Source organism: Periophthalmus magnuspinnatus, chromosome 19 (genome assembly GCF_009829125.3).
Source record: "Periophthalmus magnuspinnatus isolate fPerMag1 chromosome 19, fPerMag1.2.pri, whole genome shotgun sequence".
Lineage (NCBI taxonomy): Eukaryota > Metazoa > Chordata > Actinopteri > Gobiiformes > Gobiidae > Periophthalmus > Periophthalmus magnuspinnatus.
Genome location: NC_047144.1, coordinates 10,302,609 through 10,323,919, shown reverse-complemented (window position 1 = coordinate 10,323,919; position 21,311 = coordinate 10,302,609). Strand labels below are relative to the sequence as shown.

At 41.5% G+C, this 21,311-nt stretch overlaps 1 protein-coding gene across 2 annotated transcripts in view; it reads left to right on the top strand.

The window, feature by feature from the left end:
* vti1a (vesicle transport through interaction with t-SNAREs 1A) overlaps window positions 1–19,296 on the top strand; it is a 99,252-nt gene extending 79,956 nt beyond the window's left edge. The window contains exon 8 of one of the 2 annotated variants that reach the window (XM_033984804.2): window positions 17,714–19,296. In XM_033984804.2, coding sequence (XP_033840695.1) covers window positions 17,714–17,807 — 94 coding nt within the window. In that variant the 3' untranslated portion in view covers window positions 17,808–19,296. The remainder of the gene's footprint in view (window positions 1–17,713) is intronic. The other variant, XM_033984806.2, reaches the window with a different exon arrangement.
* The last annotated feature ends 2,015 nt before the right edge of the window (window positions 19,297–21,311 follow it).

Sequence of the window (21,311 nt, the reverse complement as noted above, 5' to 3'; positions counted from 1 at the left end):
AATCATTATGTATTTAGTGTAACTGTTGAGCATAAACTGTTGGACTTGAAGTTGTTTTTTGTATGTCAAGGATCTTTGGTTTTTGGAGCAGGAGTGGAGTGAATATGCTGGGTTATGGTAGTAGCACTAATGGGAGCAGTCATAGCAGTAGAATTGCTATATAGCTGATTTTGACATTATACTTTTATAAATTGTATATATCTAAAGATGCACTATGTATTTTCCACCATCTGCCTGTCAACATAAAGATGTAAATGCGTTGCCTGGAATGTTTTGCAGTATGACATTAAAGCTATCTTCAATTAAATTAGAGATGATTTGTTTCCATTCTTACAGCAAGTAGGCTCACCTCTCCATAGATTTGACCTGTAAACTGGCCTTTTTTGTAGCCTGCTTGTTTCCATTTTTCTGTGTAGACAAGTGCCAGATCCTTTATCAGAAAAGCTTTTAACTTTATTTTATTAAGTAGTACTGTAAAATGAGTTCTTCCAAGATTTTGAAGTAATAAAGCAGAAAACTTTTTTGTAATTCTTTCTCTCCTGGTAATATGCAATTGTCGTGACACAGTTGACTTTTTTGTTCACCGGTTTGAGAACAGACTGAGATTTAGGTGTGAGAATAAGGAGGGATGAGGAGTGATTTGGCATTTGTCTTTCTGACAGCAGCCATTGTTGGTGAGACGTAACAGAATATGATGGAAGAGGAGGCCTTCGGGGGCTCACGGCAGCGTCCTTAGTGTCAGCAAACACAACATGCTGTTACTTAATCTGAACAGAGGGGGCGGGGCCAGCTGTTCTGAAGGATCCCTCCCTGTCTCCTGGCGGCACCGTGGGGGGCCGGGACAGTCCCCTGTGTCCACTGAGCTAAAGGCCACAGCCAAACTCTAAACTGACTGTTGCTACTGTTGTGTCAACCGCTTCCCCAAGGACTGATACCTTAATCATTGTACTTAGCGGGACAAAGATGTGTAACGGGTCGCACAATAACAGGTGTGTAAGTTTTCATATCGGTGACCTGCTGCCTGATATGGCACGGAGCGTGAAACCTGTGAATCCAGGTCAGCAGCAGTGATGATCCTGAGAGGAGATTAGGGGGGCAGTGGGGGCAGAGATGTAAAGTGACACACACTTGACTTTGACTCACCAAACATGATAGTATTGTGACGCTCTCTCTCAGACAACTGTGTGAAATGGAGAAATCTGTTGTTTAATATGAATACATTCATACAAATATATGTGTGTACTATTAATCTGTTAAATTATGTTTGTTCTACCACTTCTTGTGAGTCGTGATGACTGTGGGTGTAGGTGTTTTTGTCTCCAGTATTTCCAGGCTATTGTCCAAACAATCGATAGTACTATTGTGGAAATCCTCAGTGGTACATTTATATATACAGAACATAACTTTTCATCATTGTGCAAACTGGCTAATTAAAAAAAATATATATATTTTCATAATCAATATTGCAGGAATATATCTTAATAAATGCAATCATTTTATTCAATGTTCAAAGGATTTTGGCTTCTTGTAATGGTCACTTTCAAAGTGACCGGTTAAGTGTGTGTGTGTCCGTGCGTGTGTGGGGGTGTGCGTGGGTGTGTGTGTATATGTGGGTGTGTGTGGGTGTGTATGTGGGTGTGTGTGGGTGTGTATGTGTCGACATGTGTCCCTGTATTTTTGTGTACTTTCTGTGTGCTGATGAGGGAGCAGGATAAAAGATGAAGCTCATAAAGGCATCCCCATCTGTTCCACTGGGTCTAATTGTTCCTTGGTGTGAAGAGAAAAATGCAGAACCACAACTGTACTTGTCCTCTGTCCTGGAGATGATTGTGTAACATTAAAAGCGCTGTGGCACGCTGCAGATTGTTGCCATGTAAATAATGGCACTTGGCTGGATTCCCTGCTAATGAATGTCATTTACTTTTCCAAATGAGGATTAATTATCGACCGAGGACCCCTCTCTCCTCCCACAGGGAGCTCAGCGCAATTAGCTGCCAAAAGGCATCTGCTAATATTTGTTTTTAAATTCATCTATATGTGTGATATGTGTGTGCATATGTTTCTGTGACACAGAGGATAACCTCCCAATTAAGGCCCGTGCAAATGTGTGGTGAGACAGCGATGAGGAGCGCAGGAGCGGCTACAGTGCCTGTGTCCTGTGAGCATAGTACACAGCAGTTTGGGATGTTGGACATTGTTTTTGTGAAGCCAGTGGAAAAGAGACTTGTGCCGCTATGGAGCCAGCTCCCAGTTACAAAATAAGGCCAGGAAAACAAACACAGGCCTCAAATTAGATTTCCCAAAACATAGCATTCCCTCTCATTTTACACACCACTGTGGCCTGCAGACCAGAATAGAAGAACCGTGAAATGCTCAGCTCCAGCCTGTTGGACTCAGTGGAAGATTTTACTGACAAACTTCTGATCTGGACCAAGAAGATTCAAAAGTCTGAATGTGAAACTTAAACCTGTGCCACAAATGTCAGGATACTGCACTCTGCATGGAGTAACCTCCCTCCTTCATGCACTGCATGTGTGCGTGGGCCGCCCCTGCACACACGTACTGCACATGCACTTAACCCAAATGAAGGAGCAGACGGAGGAGGCTTATTCCTGATGGCAATGGCTGCGTTTGAGGTGTGGACCCCCTCCTGAGAGCCCGAGACTTTGATAACACTCTGGAGCTGAAAGAGTTACACTGAAAAAGACCTAGAGCTGTAAAAGAGAAATATCTAGAGATCCAGACTAGCAAGTTAAACCAATATGATTTCACTTTATTTCAGTATATGTTCTCAATTGCATGTTATCAGGTTTTATAATAATATCCAAATTAAATCATCAAAAGCAACCTCCATGTAGCAACACAGCAACAAAATCTCATTTATTGATCGTAGTCTGCTCAGTGGATGTGGGCCTTGGGCTGAGAGGCAAAAATGTGCAGTTTTAGTTGTTTGGTGCTCACATGACACCGTATACGCTTAACATGAACCTACTGTAAATACAGAAACCAGTCCCCTGCTCTTATGGTGAATTATGATGGCTTTCGCTCGTGTGTTTCCACCTGCTTCATTTACAGCCTCTGTACTAAGACCTCCTGTCCCACATGGTCTTGTGTGTCAGACGTGCCCAGTAGAGCCAGGGCTTTTTGATAATGGATAACTGTGAGAACACTGGTATGGGAGGGGTTGTGGTGGACGTACACTATACCATGGGCTATAGTCCTTACCCCATGTACAACCTCCCCCTAGTCCCTCCCACTCCCTCCCTGTTTTACGGCTGGATTCTGTTACTGTTCTCTGGCTCACCTCGGAGTGTGAAATGAGTCTGGCCTTTCCTCGTCAGCCCGCCCCATGGAGCTCACGGACACACGAGAGACGCACTGACAACGCCAATTCTGTTTGGAATCTAAACATGGAGGGCTTTACGGCCATTTGAGCCTCTATGTATCCACACAGTATATATCAATGCATGGGCTGCAGACTTGACACTATGTTGAAGTAAACAACAAAAGCTAAGATATTAAATATTCTAGCATTGCTGTATTAGCCTGCAGTCCTTTTCCTCCCTCTTCCTGTACTTTCTTTGGCCTGTTCTCCTTGTGAGCGTCTCTAGGGGAGGGTGAGGGGCACGCTCCAGGCTGGAGCAGGTTAGGCAGGTTCTGAGGAGTGTGAGTATAATTTTGGATGTGCCCCGTTTCATCACGTGCTGCTGTCAGAAGTGAGTTTCAGAGGCAGCACATAAACTCCTCAGCTGATGTGTCACAAGTTGCACTTTGTAGCGCACATGTGTTTGTCTCTCAGGTTAGTGTACAGAGCAGGGACTGTTCTGTAGTGTACAGGGACCATACAGTTCTGTATTGTGTATACTTCTGTACTGCACTACTGAGGGGCTGATCTGAGTTTAACATTAACCAGTGCTTTGTCATCACTTGTGTTTTATTTCTCCTCTCACTTGCATTGTTCCCGCTGTATTTTCTGATTCCCCTACTCTGAAAAACTCTCACTTTTGGTATAGGTTAAAAATGAACATGCTTACAGTTCATTCCCAGTGTTGTTGGGAAAGTTTCCTTGCAGACAGTAAAAATAGACACATGTTGGCGCTGAGTTCTTCAGATGGGCTTCCATGGCACACAGTGAACCGGGCTGGTTCAAAGACAAGTGCTGTCAGAACCTGTGGCACTGGATTTGAAAGAACTGTGGAGTTTTTGAAGACATCTCTGTGCTGAAGGTGTAAGTGAATAAACAGATAAATACGCGTGGCCCTGGCAGGAGCGTCCCTCTGGCCAGGGGCCAAACAGGTAATTCCTCAGGCATAGTTGTGGAAGGACCTGAGTGAGTCGAACTGCTCTGCAGTCAGACTGTCTGCACATTTGTGCCACTGATGGCATACCACGGGCGCCATTTTCCTCTGTGAGACAGACAAGCCGGAGGATCTGATTGGCTACCCGCCAAAGCGTGCTCACAAAGACTCCTTTGACAGCAGGTCAGTCGGTTAACCAAGCAGTGGGCAGGGCGAGAGAGGGAGATAAGCCACAAAAGGATTTTTCACCTTTTGGCTTCATTATTTTAGTATCAGTTCCCCTTTATTAATTTAAGGAGCAGGTATATTAGAGGTATGCAAAGGGTTTTGTGAAAGAGTTAATTAAATCCAAACTAACTTGGAATGGTATGTAATATGTGTAGGCCTGTAGGCCTTCATAAGGGTCCTATAGAGTTTCTTTGGTATGCAAATCATTCATTAGTTCTCTGAATTCATTCTGTGTAGTCTTCTATCTGTTGTAATTAGCTGCAGAAGAAATTGGTCAAATGTGCTGTGATTTTGCATTAAAGTGTCAACCATGTTATGTGCTCGTAGCCTTGTTTAGCCCTCTATATGAGGTGTAGAGGCTACTCATAGTCACAGTGTTCATACGAGTGTAGACTTTAATAGTTTAACATTTAGAGTTAAACGGGACATACATCAGTCCACATCAGTTTGTGCTTGTGCAGAGCCTCATATCTCTCCATGGTGAAGCTCGTGCGGAGCTGTTCTTGCCTCATTATCTCCACGGTCCAGGCCCCGCTCCTGAGCTCCTCCCCTGTGTACTGGCCGCTTTGCATATGTCTGATGTTTAAATGCTGCATTGTTAACTGACGTGGGGTAGCCCTTTGCTGACCCGGGAGGTATTTGCTCGTTTGATCATGGGGCAGCTCTTTTAATGTATCGAAGCAGGACCCGCTCGCCAAAGCCCCTGGTAGGAGCGCAGATGATGGGGCACGGGCTGGAGGAGGGCACATGGATCCATAGAGTTTGTGCGTCCTGACAGCACCAGAGCACAAGGTGATTATGAGAATATGTGTTGGTCAGCAAGGCCAGAGGCGATGCTGCTGACCCGGCACTTCCACTGGTGCTGCTGCAATGGGGCATGTTGGTTTTTCACATTACGAGGGATGTGCCAAAGACGAAAGATCACTGCCTCCAGATGACATGCTGTTAAAGTTTGTTCATTTGAAATCGGCTTTTTATTTATTTGAACTATTGTTTCCAGTCTTGTTCTATGCTGCTTATATTTGCAGATCACTCTTATCCTGCCATTAGCCTCAAGGGTTTTTGCTTGACTAGTGGAAAGTATTCATTTTTACTTCATAAACTTTAGATTTTTGTTCAAGTCAATAAATATGTGCTTGCAAAGCTTTGGCCGGAGTTCTTTCTATGTTGGTAGCATCCACCTGGCTTTCCCTGGTGTCACTGGGCTACTGAATCCCACTTTGCCAACTGACAACACAACAGAAAGGAGCTTTGAGAGAGAGTAGAAAAACAATGATACAAACAGTGTACACGTTTGTGTTTACACCCTGGGAACTGTATCAAGACCCTGCCTCTGCTGAATCTGACCCACCTCTGGACACTCAAAGGACAGAATCGAACGCCCAGGCAGTCCCTCACATTTACCCCTCTCTCCTCTGGCCTCTACCTGCGCCCTTTGGTCGTCTTTGGAAGTCTCCTCCTGCAACAGTGGCCATGGACGTTAGGGGAAAGAAAACGCCAAAGAAAAAAAACTCAATCATTAATATTTGATGCACAACTCCCCCATGAATTTCCCATTGCCTTCCACACTGGCTTTGTGATGTGAGGAATATATGGCTACCGATTGGGATTATTGGATGGTATTGATGGCCAGGACAATATTATCAGGTGGATTGACTTGACCACAACAAGAAAGTTCTTAAACCTTTTACTCAGCAACTTGTCCCATACTAAGAAGGAGTATCCTTGCTTTCAAATACTGTAATTGCCAATATATCTTTCTCAAATACTTCCCATATAGATCCCGTCTGAATAATTATGTCTCAGATTAGTGCTTTCCTTCGATACACATGTCGAGAACTGGGCAGCCTCCTGAGGTCTCACAATTGCATTTTGCAAATATGGATTGGCTCTTACATTTCTGAAAGTCCCCGAGCAGCCCGGATGCCCCTTGACTTTTGAACTGTGGTTCACCGGGAAAGTAGAGGTGAAGCAACAATCTGCATGTCTCTTGGCGCCTGACGCCCACACCACACCACAGCACTGCTCAGAGAGGGAGAGAATATAGTGTGAGCGTGCCTCTACCAGCACAACAAAACAAACAACACATAAATGCCTACTCTTGGTCAATTAACTCAGGCTGTCATCATAGGACCCCAAAGTTTCCCTTAATTTGACTATGTGTCTCTTACCCTATTTTATGTTCCCACATGAGGCTGACCCAATGGTTACAGGCCTCGATAAGCAGAGCGCTCTATTCTATTGATCGAACTCTAGGCCGCTAAGCTAATGTAGAAGAGGCAAAAAGTCAATACCCCTGTTAGCACTACTGTCACACTGCTGACTATTCTCCGTAAGGAAATGGAACTGGATAAGGCAAGACACTACAGGTGAATAGGAAAAAATATTAAATTTAGAGGTAACAATTTGAAACTTGTTCTGTGGTTCATTTACATAAATCTGAGAATATACATTTTTCATCATGTACAATTTTTCTGTCAATTTTTACATTTTATGAGTAAAAATGTCCAAAATTGACTGTACTTTGGATAGAGCCAGGTTTAACTTTCTTGGATAATTTTGTGGACATATTAGATACAAAAAAAGTAAAAATGTGCATAGAAATTCTAATTTGGAGTCTTTTTTGAGTTAAAACTCTCATAAATCAGGCTTAGAACAAATAAATCCGGTTGCAAAATCTGTCAATAACTTGTTAAGTAAAAGTTGGTTGAAAAGTTGGCTGTATATACTATTTACAGGGGTGATCTTTCATCACCCTGATGAGGGCTCTAACTGTACCCCATGTTCCAGCAGTAATGACTATGCACCCATACCCTTTTCTTCTGGGTCGTATGGACTGGGAAATCTGGTGTGCAATTTTAATGTAAAAGCATGGATTATTCAGACTGACTAAAACCTCAGTTGTAATGTCAGATCTGTGCTGGTGGATGATATTAGACCCCTCCTCTTCTCTTTCCCTGTCACCCATTTGTCCACATAATCCCTATTACGTCTGTAACTGCACACAACACCAGCAGACGTGCTCCTGTCATTTTCACACTTTTTCATCCACAAATTCTTCAGACTGGCACGTACTTGTTAAACTAAACGCTTCTCCTGCGTTTGGAGCCTGAACTTTGAACTTTGGCTGACTTCTTCTTCCAGGCCCTGCAGGACAGAGCCTAAAGTGTGGCCTAAAGGTCAAAGGTCAAGTTCAAGGAAAATTTGCTCCAGACTTCAAACATGACCCTTTGACCTTCCAAATAATGTATAGTGGAAATGGTGTAAAGAAATTATGTGTAACAAGTTTTATGTATGATTTAATAATTTTAGCCTGTTCAGCCATAGATGTCTTTCATGTAGGGTCCTAGGTGAAGATCCCACCCAACCATAAGTATTTACTGATCTACACAGGAGCTCAAGAAATACAGTATTCAAACAAAGAGTACTTTCACAATCATAATCACAAGGACACCAAGAACTTTTATTAAAGACTTGGATTCTATTTTCACATCAACAAATCTAAATATCTTTTGTGCAACTGGATTTCTTACCTTTGCACGTAATTATAAAAACAAATTGCTAAATGTTGTTTTGTTATGAGAAGCTATGGCAACTCGATTGGCACAATTTTAGACAGCTCAGTATTTTAAAATAGTAAATTAGACAAGGCTTTTGATATTTACAGTGCGCCTCCATTCAGTTGATACTTCCTTGTCTATGGTGACCTTGTTTACTCTGTTGCTATGTGAACAAACAAAACCTTTTTATTAATGAGTGACCTTTTCGTGACCTAAACACTACAAGAATCCAGGATGTTTACATTGTTTTTGGGCTGTACTTGAGTCAGGTAAAAACAAACTCAAGCTAGTTTAATTCCCTCAGAGCAATCTTTCACAGTAGGGCTTGGCGATATGTGACAAAGCACATGTCACAGTTTGTTCTCCCTCATGTTGATAGATCACTTTTTTTTTTAAATTTTGTCTTATTAAAAACAAAAATTGCTTTCAATATTGATTTCCTCAACATAATAGACTTTTAATTATGGCCATTTAAAGGGCCCGTATTACGCCATTTTTTGATCTATGTTTTAATGTTGTTTTCTCATCGCAAACCAACCTGGAGTTGTATTTAACACAAAAATCTTGCCTATTTAGGCTGAGTTCTTCTCTCAAATCGAAAACACTCTTGTTCCAACTTGTGATGTCATGTGGGTAATACAGGAGGTGCTCCTCTGTGTTTTTAATCTCCCTACACCATCACTAGAATCATTTGGATGATTTCAGACCTGGAATTGCTAATCTTTACTAAACAAAATATAAAAGGTGGCTTAACTTACTGGTTCATGACAAGGTGGAAGAGAGCATTTTGAGCTTTGGAGCTTTAATAAGGGATTACTCAAACATGTGTGAATGAAACAAAACACACTCAGGATAGGTTTTTGATGAGGTAATAACATTATACCATGGCTAAAAGCTCACAAGAATCCATTTAGTGTAATATAGGACCTTTTAATATGATCTCTTTAACACCCCTGCTGAACCAGCAGTGTGGGTGGAAAGGGGCATTACCTTTAACAGGCTCACTTCGGATTGGCTCTTAGGTTGCTATGATACTCACGGTCATAATTCCAAATATGGAACTTGGCTTCAAATTTGCCCCTATAACTGTTTGCCTCGACGAGCTTTATTTTACTGTAGCAGAACACTATGGGTGACATCACCCTCACTCAGTCCCCTTCTTTATACAGTATATGCTTTTAACCACACATATACAACTTTTAACTCTACATATACAAATGATTCAACTTTTCAAACTGCATTTCAGTGTAGAACAAGGACGTTCTGATATAAGAACATTTTTAGTTTCTCCAAAAATGATGCTGCTAAATATACGTTTTACTCTGCATGGCCTATCCTACTTATGTTCATTTGTACAGGAAAAGTGTGTAGGTGTCACTTTTGCTTGAGTTTTGGCTGGTGGGCAACACTACAACATGGTGTGTGCCTGGAGCCTCACAGGATGCAACGCTTAAACCCACATGGGATTTCAGCACAAATATTTGGAGAGTCAATTTGAAACTGCAAACAAACATCTTCCTTTTACCAGTTCATAAAACCACTCAGACATAAACACCAATATCCTCACGGCTTCCCTGTCTCTGTGGCCTAAATAAATTAAATAAATAAATAAATACCAAAAAGTAAAAAAAAAAAAAAAAAAAAAGTTGGTCTTTTCAGTTGGTTTTATTTCTTTGTAGAGTCTCACAGAGTTTCGCAGTTATTTTGATGGCACCTATTTTTAGATACTTCTTAAGAATAATGCTCTTTAGGGGTATTGTGATGTTCTTGGCCATACCCAGCTTTTGTTATAATAATGCATTTCTAAAAGTCTCCTGGACATCACATCCCCGCAGTAGTGACTCTAGTGTTTCAGCGTTTTCCCATTGGGCTGTAATCAGATCTGCAGCGGGCCCCCAGGCCTTGAGCAGAAAATACAAGGGGATTTTGTGCTCCAACAAATGTAGAGGGTGTTTCTCTTTGTTTTCATGACAAGTTAAAGTCCACTGGTAAAATGGATTATCTGAAGTGAATGAGGAATTATTGCTTTATCAGTTAACGTAATTTCAAAGCAGTTTTAAAGACAGTTATGGAGCAAAAGGACAACAACATTGTCTCTACTCTAAAGTTTGCGTAATTCTACTATATGCAGCGTGGTGTGTCTTATGTTACTTGCCAGCTCCACCCCGAGAGAGTATTTTTAGGAAGGACTAGGCCTACAACTCTTTACCTAGTTTCTGTTGAGACTAAGGTGCTATGGTTAATAATTATTGCTTGCCTGGAAGTTTCCGCAGTATGACATTAAACTTCAACTTGATGGATTGTTCAAAAAATACAACATGATCGCAGTCCAGTGTCTTCATATCTGTCCCCTATCGCGGCCTTGTGGCGTAACCTGCTTGTCTGCATGGAGATACTTGGTTTAATGTCAAACTGTGGAAACATTTCAGGCAATACTATAACGTTTCCATGGAGACGGGTAGTTGATGTATCCTCCACCTGAAAAGTTACACTGCACCTTAAGTGTTTTTTTTATGTTTTAGTGTTTTTTTCAGAGTGAGAAATTAAACTATATCATACTATGGCGTGGCAAAAGATTAAAATGGCAGTATTGGTATTCCTCCACCAGTCTGCACGCTGTAGCAAAGATAAATTAGTCCTGAGCCTAATGACGGTGCTCTCGGTCCTGCTCTGTTCCTCCTCCCTCACCAGCACAGCCCTGCAGCAGAAGCAAGGCCAGGCCGATGTACCGTAACTTAATGTAAGCGCGGGGACAAGAGAGCAGTATAAGGAGGAGCGAGGGAGACAGACGTAGGTAAAGACGAAGGAGGGCAAGGTTCACGTGAGGGAATGGAGCTGTGAAACCACCTGTACATCGCACCGGGACAACTGGCACCGAGCTACGTCCGCTGCTTTAAAACGCTCCCGGCAAAAAAAGTTCTTCGCCATTCCAGACACACTCTATGCAATATGTTCACTACGTCTCCTCTCTCTCTCCACTCATCCTTCACTCTATGGCTTTATCGCTCTCTCCTCCTACGTTCTTTCCTCTCTTTCTTTCTTCATCCCTTTCTCTCTACTATACACTTTCTCAGCTGGTCCCAGTCTAGGCTGCTGCTGGCTGGGGTTGTTAGCCGCTAAATAAAAAATGGATGAACCAGGGCCCCAGTACTGTTCTTCTGCACTGAGATGGTACAGTAAAGAGGGAGCTAGACTGACATGAAATACATGGCTCACATCCTGTCCTCTAAATAGAAATATGTCCCACACTTTTAAATGAGGCGACTGGTTGTGGGAGAGCAAAGTGTTTTAATAGCTCAAAAACACTGAATACATTAATGTCACTACGTTATTACACGTTAGGTGGTGCTACACGATGGCTCAGATGCCTTAAAACGTGGAAACGAGAGCAAACTTTAAACATTTTGCAGCGGTCCAAAGTTATTCCTTACTTACCTTATGCATTCCGAGCATCCTAATTATTCTCCATGATGAGTTTATAAGCACTTTTACAACCTTCATATGCTTGTTTTGTAATGTGCATGCTAAGCGCTTACTTCCTAATTCTCGGACAATAAAACACTTTATAATTAGATGTAGATCATACACAGCAGGCTTATTTTGACCCCAAGAGCTGCTTATGCAATATGTCTGTACTGAGACTAATTTTTCTCATTTATATGGGAAAAACCGAGTACATTACGTTTCATTGACTCTTGTGAGCTTTAAAGCATGTTGTTCCCTCCTCGAAAACAGACCTGGAGTTGTGTTTTGTTTCATTCACACATTTGAGTAACTCTTTATTATTAATCTGTCCACATCTTCAAAGCTCAAAAAGGCTCTGTTCCACCTTGTGATGTCATGAAGCAGCAGTTTTCAAGTTTTAACAGCAGCCTTTACCTTTTGTTCACTAGAGACCGACAATTCCAGGGCTGAAATTGACAAATTGAAAATGACTCCAATGAAGTTTTATGGAGTTTAAAAACACAGTGCAGCACTTCCTGTATTACGACATGACATCACAAGGTGGAACAGACTGTGTTCTGTTTGAGAGAAGAACACAGCCTAAATATGCAGGGTTTGTGTGTTAAACACGTGTGAATGAAACAAAACACAACTCCAGGTCTGTTTGTGATGAGGAAATAACATTATAACAGATCGGAAAATAGCCTAATATGGGCCCTTTGAACCATCTCTGTTTTAGTTTAGGGCCAATAAAATAATCATAAGGAAATAATGTGTGCCTTTGTTTTGTTACACTGTTACAGAATACATGTAGTAAGTGATAGGTCCCCAGATAGCACCTACTGACTCACCGATGCTATTACAACACATAACAGATTAAATACATTTTATTAGTGGTTTTATCAACACCATTTACCGTGGGGGAATAACGTAGCGTTGGCCACACTTCTCTAAATGATTTATCATAAACAGCTTGCGATTAAAGACACTCTGGTAGCCCTGTGTGCGTATAAAAAATCATTTGCATTGAAGAGCCCCTTGGGGCCAATAGGCAGAGCATAGACCGGATCAGATCTCTGGAACAAGCAGGTCAAGTCATTATCCGAGCGCAGCAACTTGAGCCCAGCGCATTTGTTCAGGACTTCTTCTCGTTTTCATTCTCTTGATTGTTGCGTCGCACGTTTCTCACCTTTCTTTTTGGGGGATTGATCGCAGACTCCACCTTTTGTCCCTCCGTGCGTGTGGTAGCTCTATCAAACATTTATTCCTATTAGTTTGCCATAAGTCGATGCATTAGTTAGTACATAGTGCCAGCAGCGTCTCACCTCCATGTCCATCACTCAAACCATTTGTGAACACATTGATCCTCTGCGCGCCCCTCCCCTTCTCCGCCGGACTCCCCTGCGCCGGAGATTCCCAGGGTTTGGAGGGAGGAGAGCCAGAATTGCTCAGACAGCCATTGATTTTTATTTTATTGGTCTGGTAGTGGAAAAGGAGGGATCAGGAAGGGCCATAGAGATGCTACCGGGCTGCTAGGTTTGTGTGTTTTTTGAGGTCTATGTGGGATGGGCGGTTGTGTTTTGGGAGAGGGGGGTAAGCCTGTCCGGATGCCTATGTCCGCCTATGAGAGCCACCAGAACGCTGTTTTATGTGTCCACGTTTGGGACTCTGGTGCTGGAGAGGGGACCCGAGTCTCCGCTCATTAGTGCTGTAATAAGGCCGGGCTGCTGCTGCATCAGAACAGGGAGAGAGGAAGGGAGGAAGAGCAAAAAAAATGAAAAAAATGGAAGATTTTAAATTTTAATAACACTGGTACGATTTTGTAAATCTTTCCTGACAGAAAAGTCCTCATTATTTTCATGTGTCTCTGTGGAGTGTGTGCCTCCCCGGGATGCCCTCCCTCCATCCTGCTCCTAACACACACTTCTCCTTCTCTCCTCAACACTCCTCCTCTCTTCTATACTTTCACAGCTCTATTGTCCATTCCCCTCCTTCAGCCTGTGGTGTTTACCTTAACATTGCTTTCTCAGTTTCCTTTTTAATGCATGATTTTAGCATTCACCAGTAGGGGGAGTAGTGTGCACAAAGACTGACAGAGGCAGCGACAGAAGAAGAAGACTCAGATGTGTTCTTTTTATTGATAAAACTCCTTTGACTTGGCTTTTTTCCCAAGTAGCCAAGATCCTTTTCCTAAAATTAGAAGATAGAAACTGTTAACCAAGAAAACAGCACACTTATTTAACTCATTATTACTCAGTATAGGCCCCGATACCTGCTTTTAAGGGTTTGAAACCTGCTTTTGAGTATCTTCTTTTTCTCGTACTCTCTCTGTTGCAGCTTGTATTTCTGGTCCATTCTTTTTATAAGTCTCAATCGGATTGGCTGCCAACAATGGACAAATTCTTGTAGCCAATGACACGTCCTCTCATTGACTTTCACCTGCGAGAGTGCAGACAGTGGGGATCACACTGTCTATGTGGGTCAGGCTTCACTCACATCTCTCACTCTCCCTCTTTCTCTCCCTCTCTCTCCCTCTCTTTCCCTTTCTCCCTTCTTCTCCTCTCTCTCTTTCTGGATGTCAAGTGTCAGAGGCAGTGGATGGATCCGGTTTGATAAGTTCTGTTCTGTCTGGCCACGTGTCAGGACGGGATCAACCATTCGGCAGAGGGAAACCGTGTTCTCTGCCCAATTTTAGGACGGGTTCTTTTTCGGAGAGTGATATTCTGGGGTCCATTTTTTCTTAGAATAATTTCGCGCAGGCTATTTTAGTTTTAGTATCAAAACTAAATGTATCAGATATACATTTTTACTAAAGTAGGTTATTTTTTACACATTTATTCTAAAAACACACACAAACCTAAAATGACTGACTAATACACTTTGTGAGCATATTAAGATTTAAAATGGGTAATTAAAAAGAAGTATATATAAGAAACAGTCGCAGAAAGTGCATATTTTCCCCACAAAGTTTGCAAATCCTTTGTTACTACACTTCCCACAATCCCCTGCTCTGACATATGATATGACAGAATTAATGTTTGGGATTTCCAACTTTGGCTGAACAGGTGCGGCGTGTCCCCATTAAAATTACCTTTCCATAAATGTTCAAGAACAGAGCAAAGTAGGAACATGTGTACAATTTGTAATAGTTTGGTTGCTATAGAGACGGATTATGGTCAATAAAAGCCATTTTTAAGGTTTCTTCTCGCAGTGTTAAAAGTTGGCAACTCAGCGCACTCACGTTGAAGTCTCAGAAATGATTTGGCTCCATCAGACTAATGAAAGCACTTTTTACAGTACCTCTATATTTCTCAGCCACGCGCCTCAAACTTGTTGTTGGTCCCACCCGCGAGCCTCGAGTGGCCCCTCCTCTTCTGAAAAATTACCCGCACAAACTGAGCGATCCTCCCAGTGCTGCTGCCCCCCTCTCTATGTACACAAGACTTCACAGCGCCGCCGCATCTCCTCCGAGTATTTAACTGGGATAAATAATCATGCTAAATAATGAATGTCAATTAATAGTAGGAGACGTGGCCTTGCTAAATATCGTTTGATGAAGGGGTTTCTGTGGGATCTGCGCTACAGTCGGACTCGGCCAATCAGCTTAGCCGCAGACGAATTATCTGTTTCCCCCTTAGACCTCGCGGCAGACATTTTTGTTCTGATCTTGTCTTGTTATGCAGTAGCCTAACACAACACGTGGCACAAATGGTGATTACAAGCTCACAACGGTTCACCAAAAACATTAAGACTTTTTGCCAAGAGGGATTGTGGATGCAGTTTATTTTTCTAATTAGTTTGTTTGTTAGCAGAAAAAAATCATTATGTTTTTACCCTAATTTTAAAAAGTACTTTTTGGAGAGTACACAGTTATTTTGGGAGATACAGATTTTTTTTTTTCATTTGTTTTCTTTTAGAAAATTTTACTACTTCAAGGTGCACTGTGCAACTTTGACATGCATTCTTACTCTGAGCGGTATCGCCTCTCCACAGATCTGACATGTAACGTGGCTAGATTGCATCCCCTACTTGTTTCCTTTAAGATAGACAGGTTTAATGCCATGCTGTCTATAGGTCTATCATTTTTTTGGGGTCAATATTTATCGTGTGTGCAGTTTCTTTGCACTACTGGGAAATTTTTGGATTTTTTTTTTTTTTTTTTTTGGCTGTATAAGATTTAAACTATAAAAGGTTGAATTAATAACTACGACTCATTACAGATGCAAACTAAGTACTAAATTGTTTCATTCTGCTGTTTATTTATTACAGCTCATCATTTTTTTTTAACAATATTGTAGATTTAAATAGTTTTTGTGGTTTAAATCTGCTGTTGGATTATTATCAGTGGCATTTCAATATTATCGTTTATTGTTGAAAATTTACTTCAGCAATATATCGAACTTCAAAATGTGTTATTGTGAAAGGCCCAACTGTGTAGCATTCTAGGCAAAGATATGTCATCTCCATGGAGACAAGCCAGTATCAGACCCTACACCAGAAAAGTTACATAATGCACATTTATTTTATGGGCCACCAATAAAGTTTTCAAGTGTTTTCAAAATGTAAATATAATGTAAAGTTTTGGTTTATAAAGCATTAAGATGTTAAGTTTTATGGACATCAGGTACAGCTCTTTAAAAGTCAGAACTGGGCAGTTTAATCTTAACGTAGCATTTTGTGTCTGCTTTTCTAAGGAACATTAAATGTGTAGTGTTCACTTTCATATCTCCCACTGTTAAGCCCCCTCCCATCTGCCCCGTCAACGTCGTCTTTTGTTTACGGCCCTGGATCCGGACCAAGAGGCCAGCGGTAACCTGCTGAGCTGAAGCTGTTGCGGGTCTGTTGGCTGGACGTCCCGTGAGCGCGGCGACCGAAGCTTTAGAGGGTACCCAGCCTCTGCCCCCCGCCCTCTCCTCCCTCTCCTGCTCCGGTGATAAATGGCCACTACATGGGCTATTCATCTCCTGCTTAGAGAAGTGGACAGTGGACACCCCACACCCCTGCCGGGACCCCTCCACCTCCCCTCCGCATGTCAGCAAATGTGATAATTCCTCCATTTGTCAGGGGCAGTGGAGGGTTGTGAGGGTGTTTTTGTGTGTTTTGGAAAGATGACACACTTCACCACCTTCACTTTTCTTTCTTTTTTTCTTTCTTTTTTTCTGGTTGAGTTTGTTCAGGTCGCTGTGGGGAGAAAAGATTTAAATGTGTTAAGGAGTGAGTGGTTTTATGGCGAATTCCATCAGTAATTCAGAAATTTTATTAGCTCCAGGAAAGTGAGCCACTTTTTCCACTTTATTGTGCAAATAAAGTTTTAGGGTCTGTCTGCCGTGTGTGTGGAGTGTCATGGCGGCCGTATGTTTGTATGTGCAAAGTCTGATGGTTTTTCAGCTCAAGTTGGAGGCAGCAGTCAATCAATATGGTTTGGAAGAGTACACTGTGTGTCTCTTATCACATGTTGGTAGTGTATTGGTACATGATAAAATTTACAATCATTTTAGTTAATATTATCTTCAGTGAACTTTTGTTGCACAACTTAAGGGTTGATCTTCGAAATAGCTACTGTTGAATAGAGCGCACAGTACTTTATATTTAACCAAAAGATCAATACAGGCTAAAAAGGTGAATTTTCAGCCAAACTTACTAAAGTCGGTTGGGGTGCTAACAATAATTTGTCCAAAGACTCCAAAGTTTCATTGTTGCCATTTCTGTTAGCACCAATTTGTGACTCACAGATTCATACAAATGGACAGAAAGACACTGCCAGTCTACATTTTATATACATGCAGAAGACAAATATATGAAGTAAGATATAGGGCATTATGTAAAAAAAATGTTTAACAACTCATGCATTTTATATACACAGTATATTTATATATTTTCTCTTCACATCCTCAAAGTCACCTCCCTTTACTTTGACAGCTGATTTGTAATATTTGCACACTCTTGTTGTCTTGTTTCATCTGTTATTTTAATTTTCAAATTGTTAATCACTGTGGCACCAGTCCAAATGTTTCATCATTCTGAAACCCACAGATAAACGTTGTTTGTTTATGCGAGGGGTTCAATTTCATGCTTCTACATCTCTCCACTAGTTCTCACAAAAACTACACCCTGTTGCTTTAATGCACAAAGTACACATTTAACTCCTCTCTTGACCTCTCTCTTTTTGTGTCTCTTGTTTAGGATCATCCAGAACAGAGTCTTGGTCTTCATCCTGGGCGCCATCATCCTCCTCGTCATCATCCTGGCTATTTATTTCAATATGAGAGCCCACTGATCGCCCCTCTCTCTCTTTCACACACTCGCGCACACACACACACACACACGCACACACACTCCACCCCCATCCCCTTATACAAATACAAAACACATAAAGTGATTAATAGCGACAAACGCGTTGTTCGGCTGTAATTAGGACAAATGTTCCCCATGAATCACAGTTTCCAAACGCTGTCAGGGAGCCCCTTTTTCCAATCCGCGTTTTCTTTTTGCTGTTCCTTTATCCTTTCTTCCCATTTTCTCTCAACTCTTTCACTTTTTGTTCTCCGTCAGACTCTCAGAGGACTCGCTTTTTTTTTTTTTAATACTAAATATTTTTCATGGTGTTGTCTTTAGTGCGCTTTTGTGTCCCTCGGCACTCGCCGCTAGGGAGAGATTTTGTAACAAGCGTTTTCAAATGTATAGATTTTTTTTCCCCCCACATTTTGCTCCCCGATGGGTCCGGCGTTAGGACAGACGGAGAAAGGCTGGGGCTGAAGTCTTTTGCACATGTATGTAAGTGTAGCAGTAGGACATAAAACAAAATGATTCAGCTGTTTTCATGGAGATCCCGACGCAGAGCTGAGGAGAGTGCCTTTAGGTGAGACATGTTATTAAAAACAGACAGGAGTAGACACTGACACACGCAAACAGAGCAAGTGGAGACGAGCTAGTGAGCGATTTTAATAGATCGAGTTCTCTCCGTGTAACTGGTAAAACTTAAACTGCATCATCATCCTCTTTAGTTGAGTTGGTACCACTTTATAATAACTATCCTTTTAATTATCCTTAATAATGATCTTGTTATGTCAGACCAAAGCTGGCACACAATCAGACAGCAGTAACGTAGAAAGCATCTAGTGGCGATATGTGAGAATGCAACGGGAGCGGGTCGGCCAAACAGATTACACATGGTAGCTTTAATTCATAATATTTGTTCCTTATGACTTAAGTCTTTCTTACTGCTTTATTAAGGCTAATTAAAGTGTAGTTATAATAATGTCAATACTCAAAACAGGAACGTTTTTTTGCTACAATTCTTAAGCGTTATTATTACTTTTAGGGGGGTTGTTCTGGTATCGGGGAGGTTCAAAATTGCAACTACGAATTGAAAATACAAAGTACACACAGCATATTTTGACACAGACCACAACACACTAACATGGACTTATTTTCTCACTGTAAAGACATTTTAACCTCTTACTGTATGTATAGTGTCTCATAGCAGTGCTTCTGTTGATATTTATTTATGAACAAGTTTATGAAATTTCCATTCAAGTCTCTGTAATTAGATCTGTACATTTATCAAACCTTTTACTAATGTTTTTGACGCTGACTGTAACAGGACCAAATGCAAACGTGATTTTTGTTTCTCTTCGTTTTTTTTGTTTTTTTTTTCATTCTTAAATTGAGCTTTTAAACATGTACTTTTCAGTTGTCGTATGTAAATTTGCTGACTCTGTGACGCGGTTGTAGGTGTTAAAAAAAATGAAATCTATACTACTGTTTCCTTGTGTTTTTGCAGTGAAAAGATATTACAGATTTGGGGTGATTGGGGTGTTATTGATACAAAATGTCACTTTAACGTAGAAGTAGAGTTGGGCCTGTGTCCCCAATATGCTTCCCGTAGAGCACATTTGTAATTCTGTTTCAGGGACCAAAGATGGAGGGTTTTTGGGGCGCTCAGAGATGTATCGCCCCTCACCCCCCACCTCTTCCTCTCTCCCCACATTTCTCCAGCCACACTGCTGCTTCAAAGAATCATATTAATGGCCAACAAAATAGTGTGTTTTTGGCTGTCCCATCCTACGCCCAGACACAGAAATTTGGACACAGGAAGACGGTGAAAAGATGTGCAATTATCACTACTTGTGTAATTATCACTACTTAAACGTGAACTATGTACGTTTTCTGGTGGAGATTGTCTATATGCAGATATAATTGCTTTGCTTGGAATGTTCCACAGTATCGCATTAAGCAAATATCAAATATAGAGCCAAATAGGCCAAGTCACAAGTCAATACAAGTCAGATCTGTGGAGAGGTCACCCCACTCACAGCAACAATTTGTTTTTCAATGTATTTTTAGCACTAAAAACACATACTTAAATAACTGCAAAGTGGCTGCTACTATGGAATATTTAAGACAAACTAATAAAATCTCCATGGAGACAAACAGGTGACAGAAAAGTTACATAGTGCAACTTAAATAGTAAACATACATATTCAAACTAACTTATATGAAATACCAAAAAAGTTAAAGCCTTATGTAAGTGTGAGGCTGCAGGTCTAACCAATTGTTAAATGCTGGTACAAATATATATAGTAACATAAAATTGATGTAAAATGTACAGTGTGAAAAAGCGCAAATAAGGAAGTTTTCTGTAGGGAGTAAGGTCCTCGCCAGCTCCAAATCACTTTTTTGTGTGTGGGTGTCTGGTTGGGTAATAATTACAATATGAGGACTAAAAACTGTGTTCACTTTACGGGACAAGCCTTCCTCATGGGGGAAAAATGCAGGTCCCCATAAGGTAAATCCATCAATGTGTTAGGATAATAACATGGTTTAAAGTAAAGTTACGGGTTCAAATAGGTTAAGGTTCGGGTTTAGGTTAAGGTTATGTGAGTAGTAATCGTGGTTAAGATTAGGATCAATCTCCAGGAAATGAATGCAAGTCAATGTAATGTCCCCACAAAGCATGGAAACCCAACATGTGTGTACTTACCTCCTCCTGCCACCTTTCCCCCCTCTCCCTCTCCCTCCCTTTCTCTCTCCCTCCCTCCCCCTCCCCCCTCAGCCTGTCAGATGCGCGGAGCGGTGGAAGGCAGCGTGGCGGCGGCTTCCTATTTGAAGTTGTAATGGTGTCAAAAAGTCAGGGCTGACTGACAGACGTCATTCCCACAGGGCCTCATTAAAAACACAGCCACTTGACAAGGAAATAATTGTGCGCCGGCGACAACTCGCAGAGCACCCTCCGCGTTTTTACATGTTTTTATTTTCCCTTTCATTATTAGCGCTGGGCTATTATGTTCATTAAGAAACGGTATTAAGACAAGTTTTTAAAAGCGGGACGGGCGAGGGAGAGGTGGGGTTAGCAGGCTGCGTGGAGGTGCGTTTAACGATTTGTTTTGTCACATGATGCATCAATTGTCATCTCTCTTTTTTTTTCCTCCACCTTTTCTTTCTGTCTTGTTGGGAATATGAACTGGATTATTCATCATTACCCCCCAACCCAAACCCCGCCGCCCTCCGCTGATTTGGTTTTCGACAAGCGTCTTGACTCGGGATGAAAACTTGTCAAAAATGGGTTATATCTTATTCCAAAAAGGCAACAATGGTAGCAGGTACAGACACCTTTTAATATTTAATTTAGAGAGGAGTTAACCCTTCTTAAGTGACTGTGGCTCCGTCTCCCATACAGACACGGGACGGGTGAAAAAAACCAAAGTGGTGGAAGAATTAAAGACTTGATGTCTGAGGAGTTCTTGTTCTGTCTTTGGGTGTCCTGGTTCATCTGCACTAC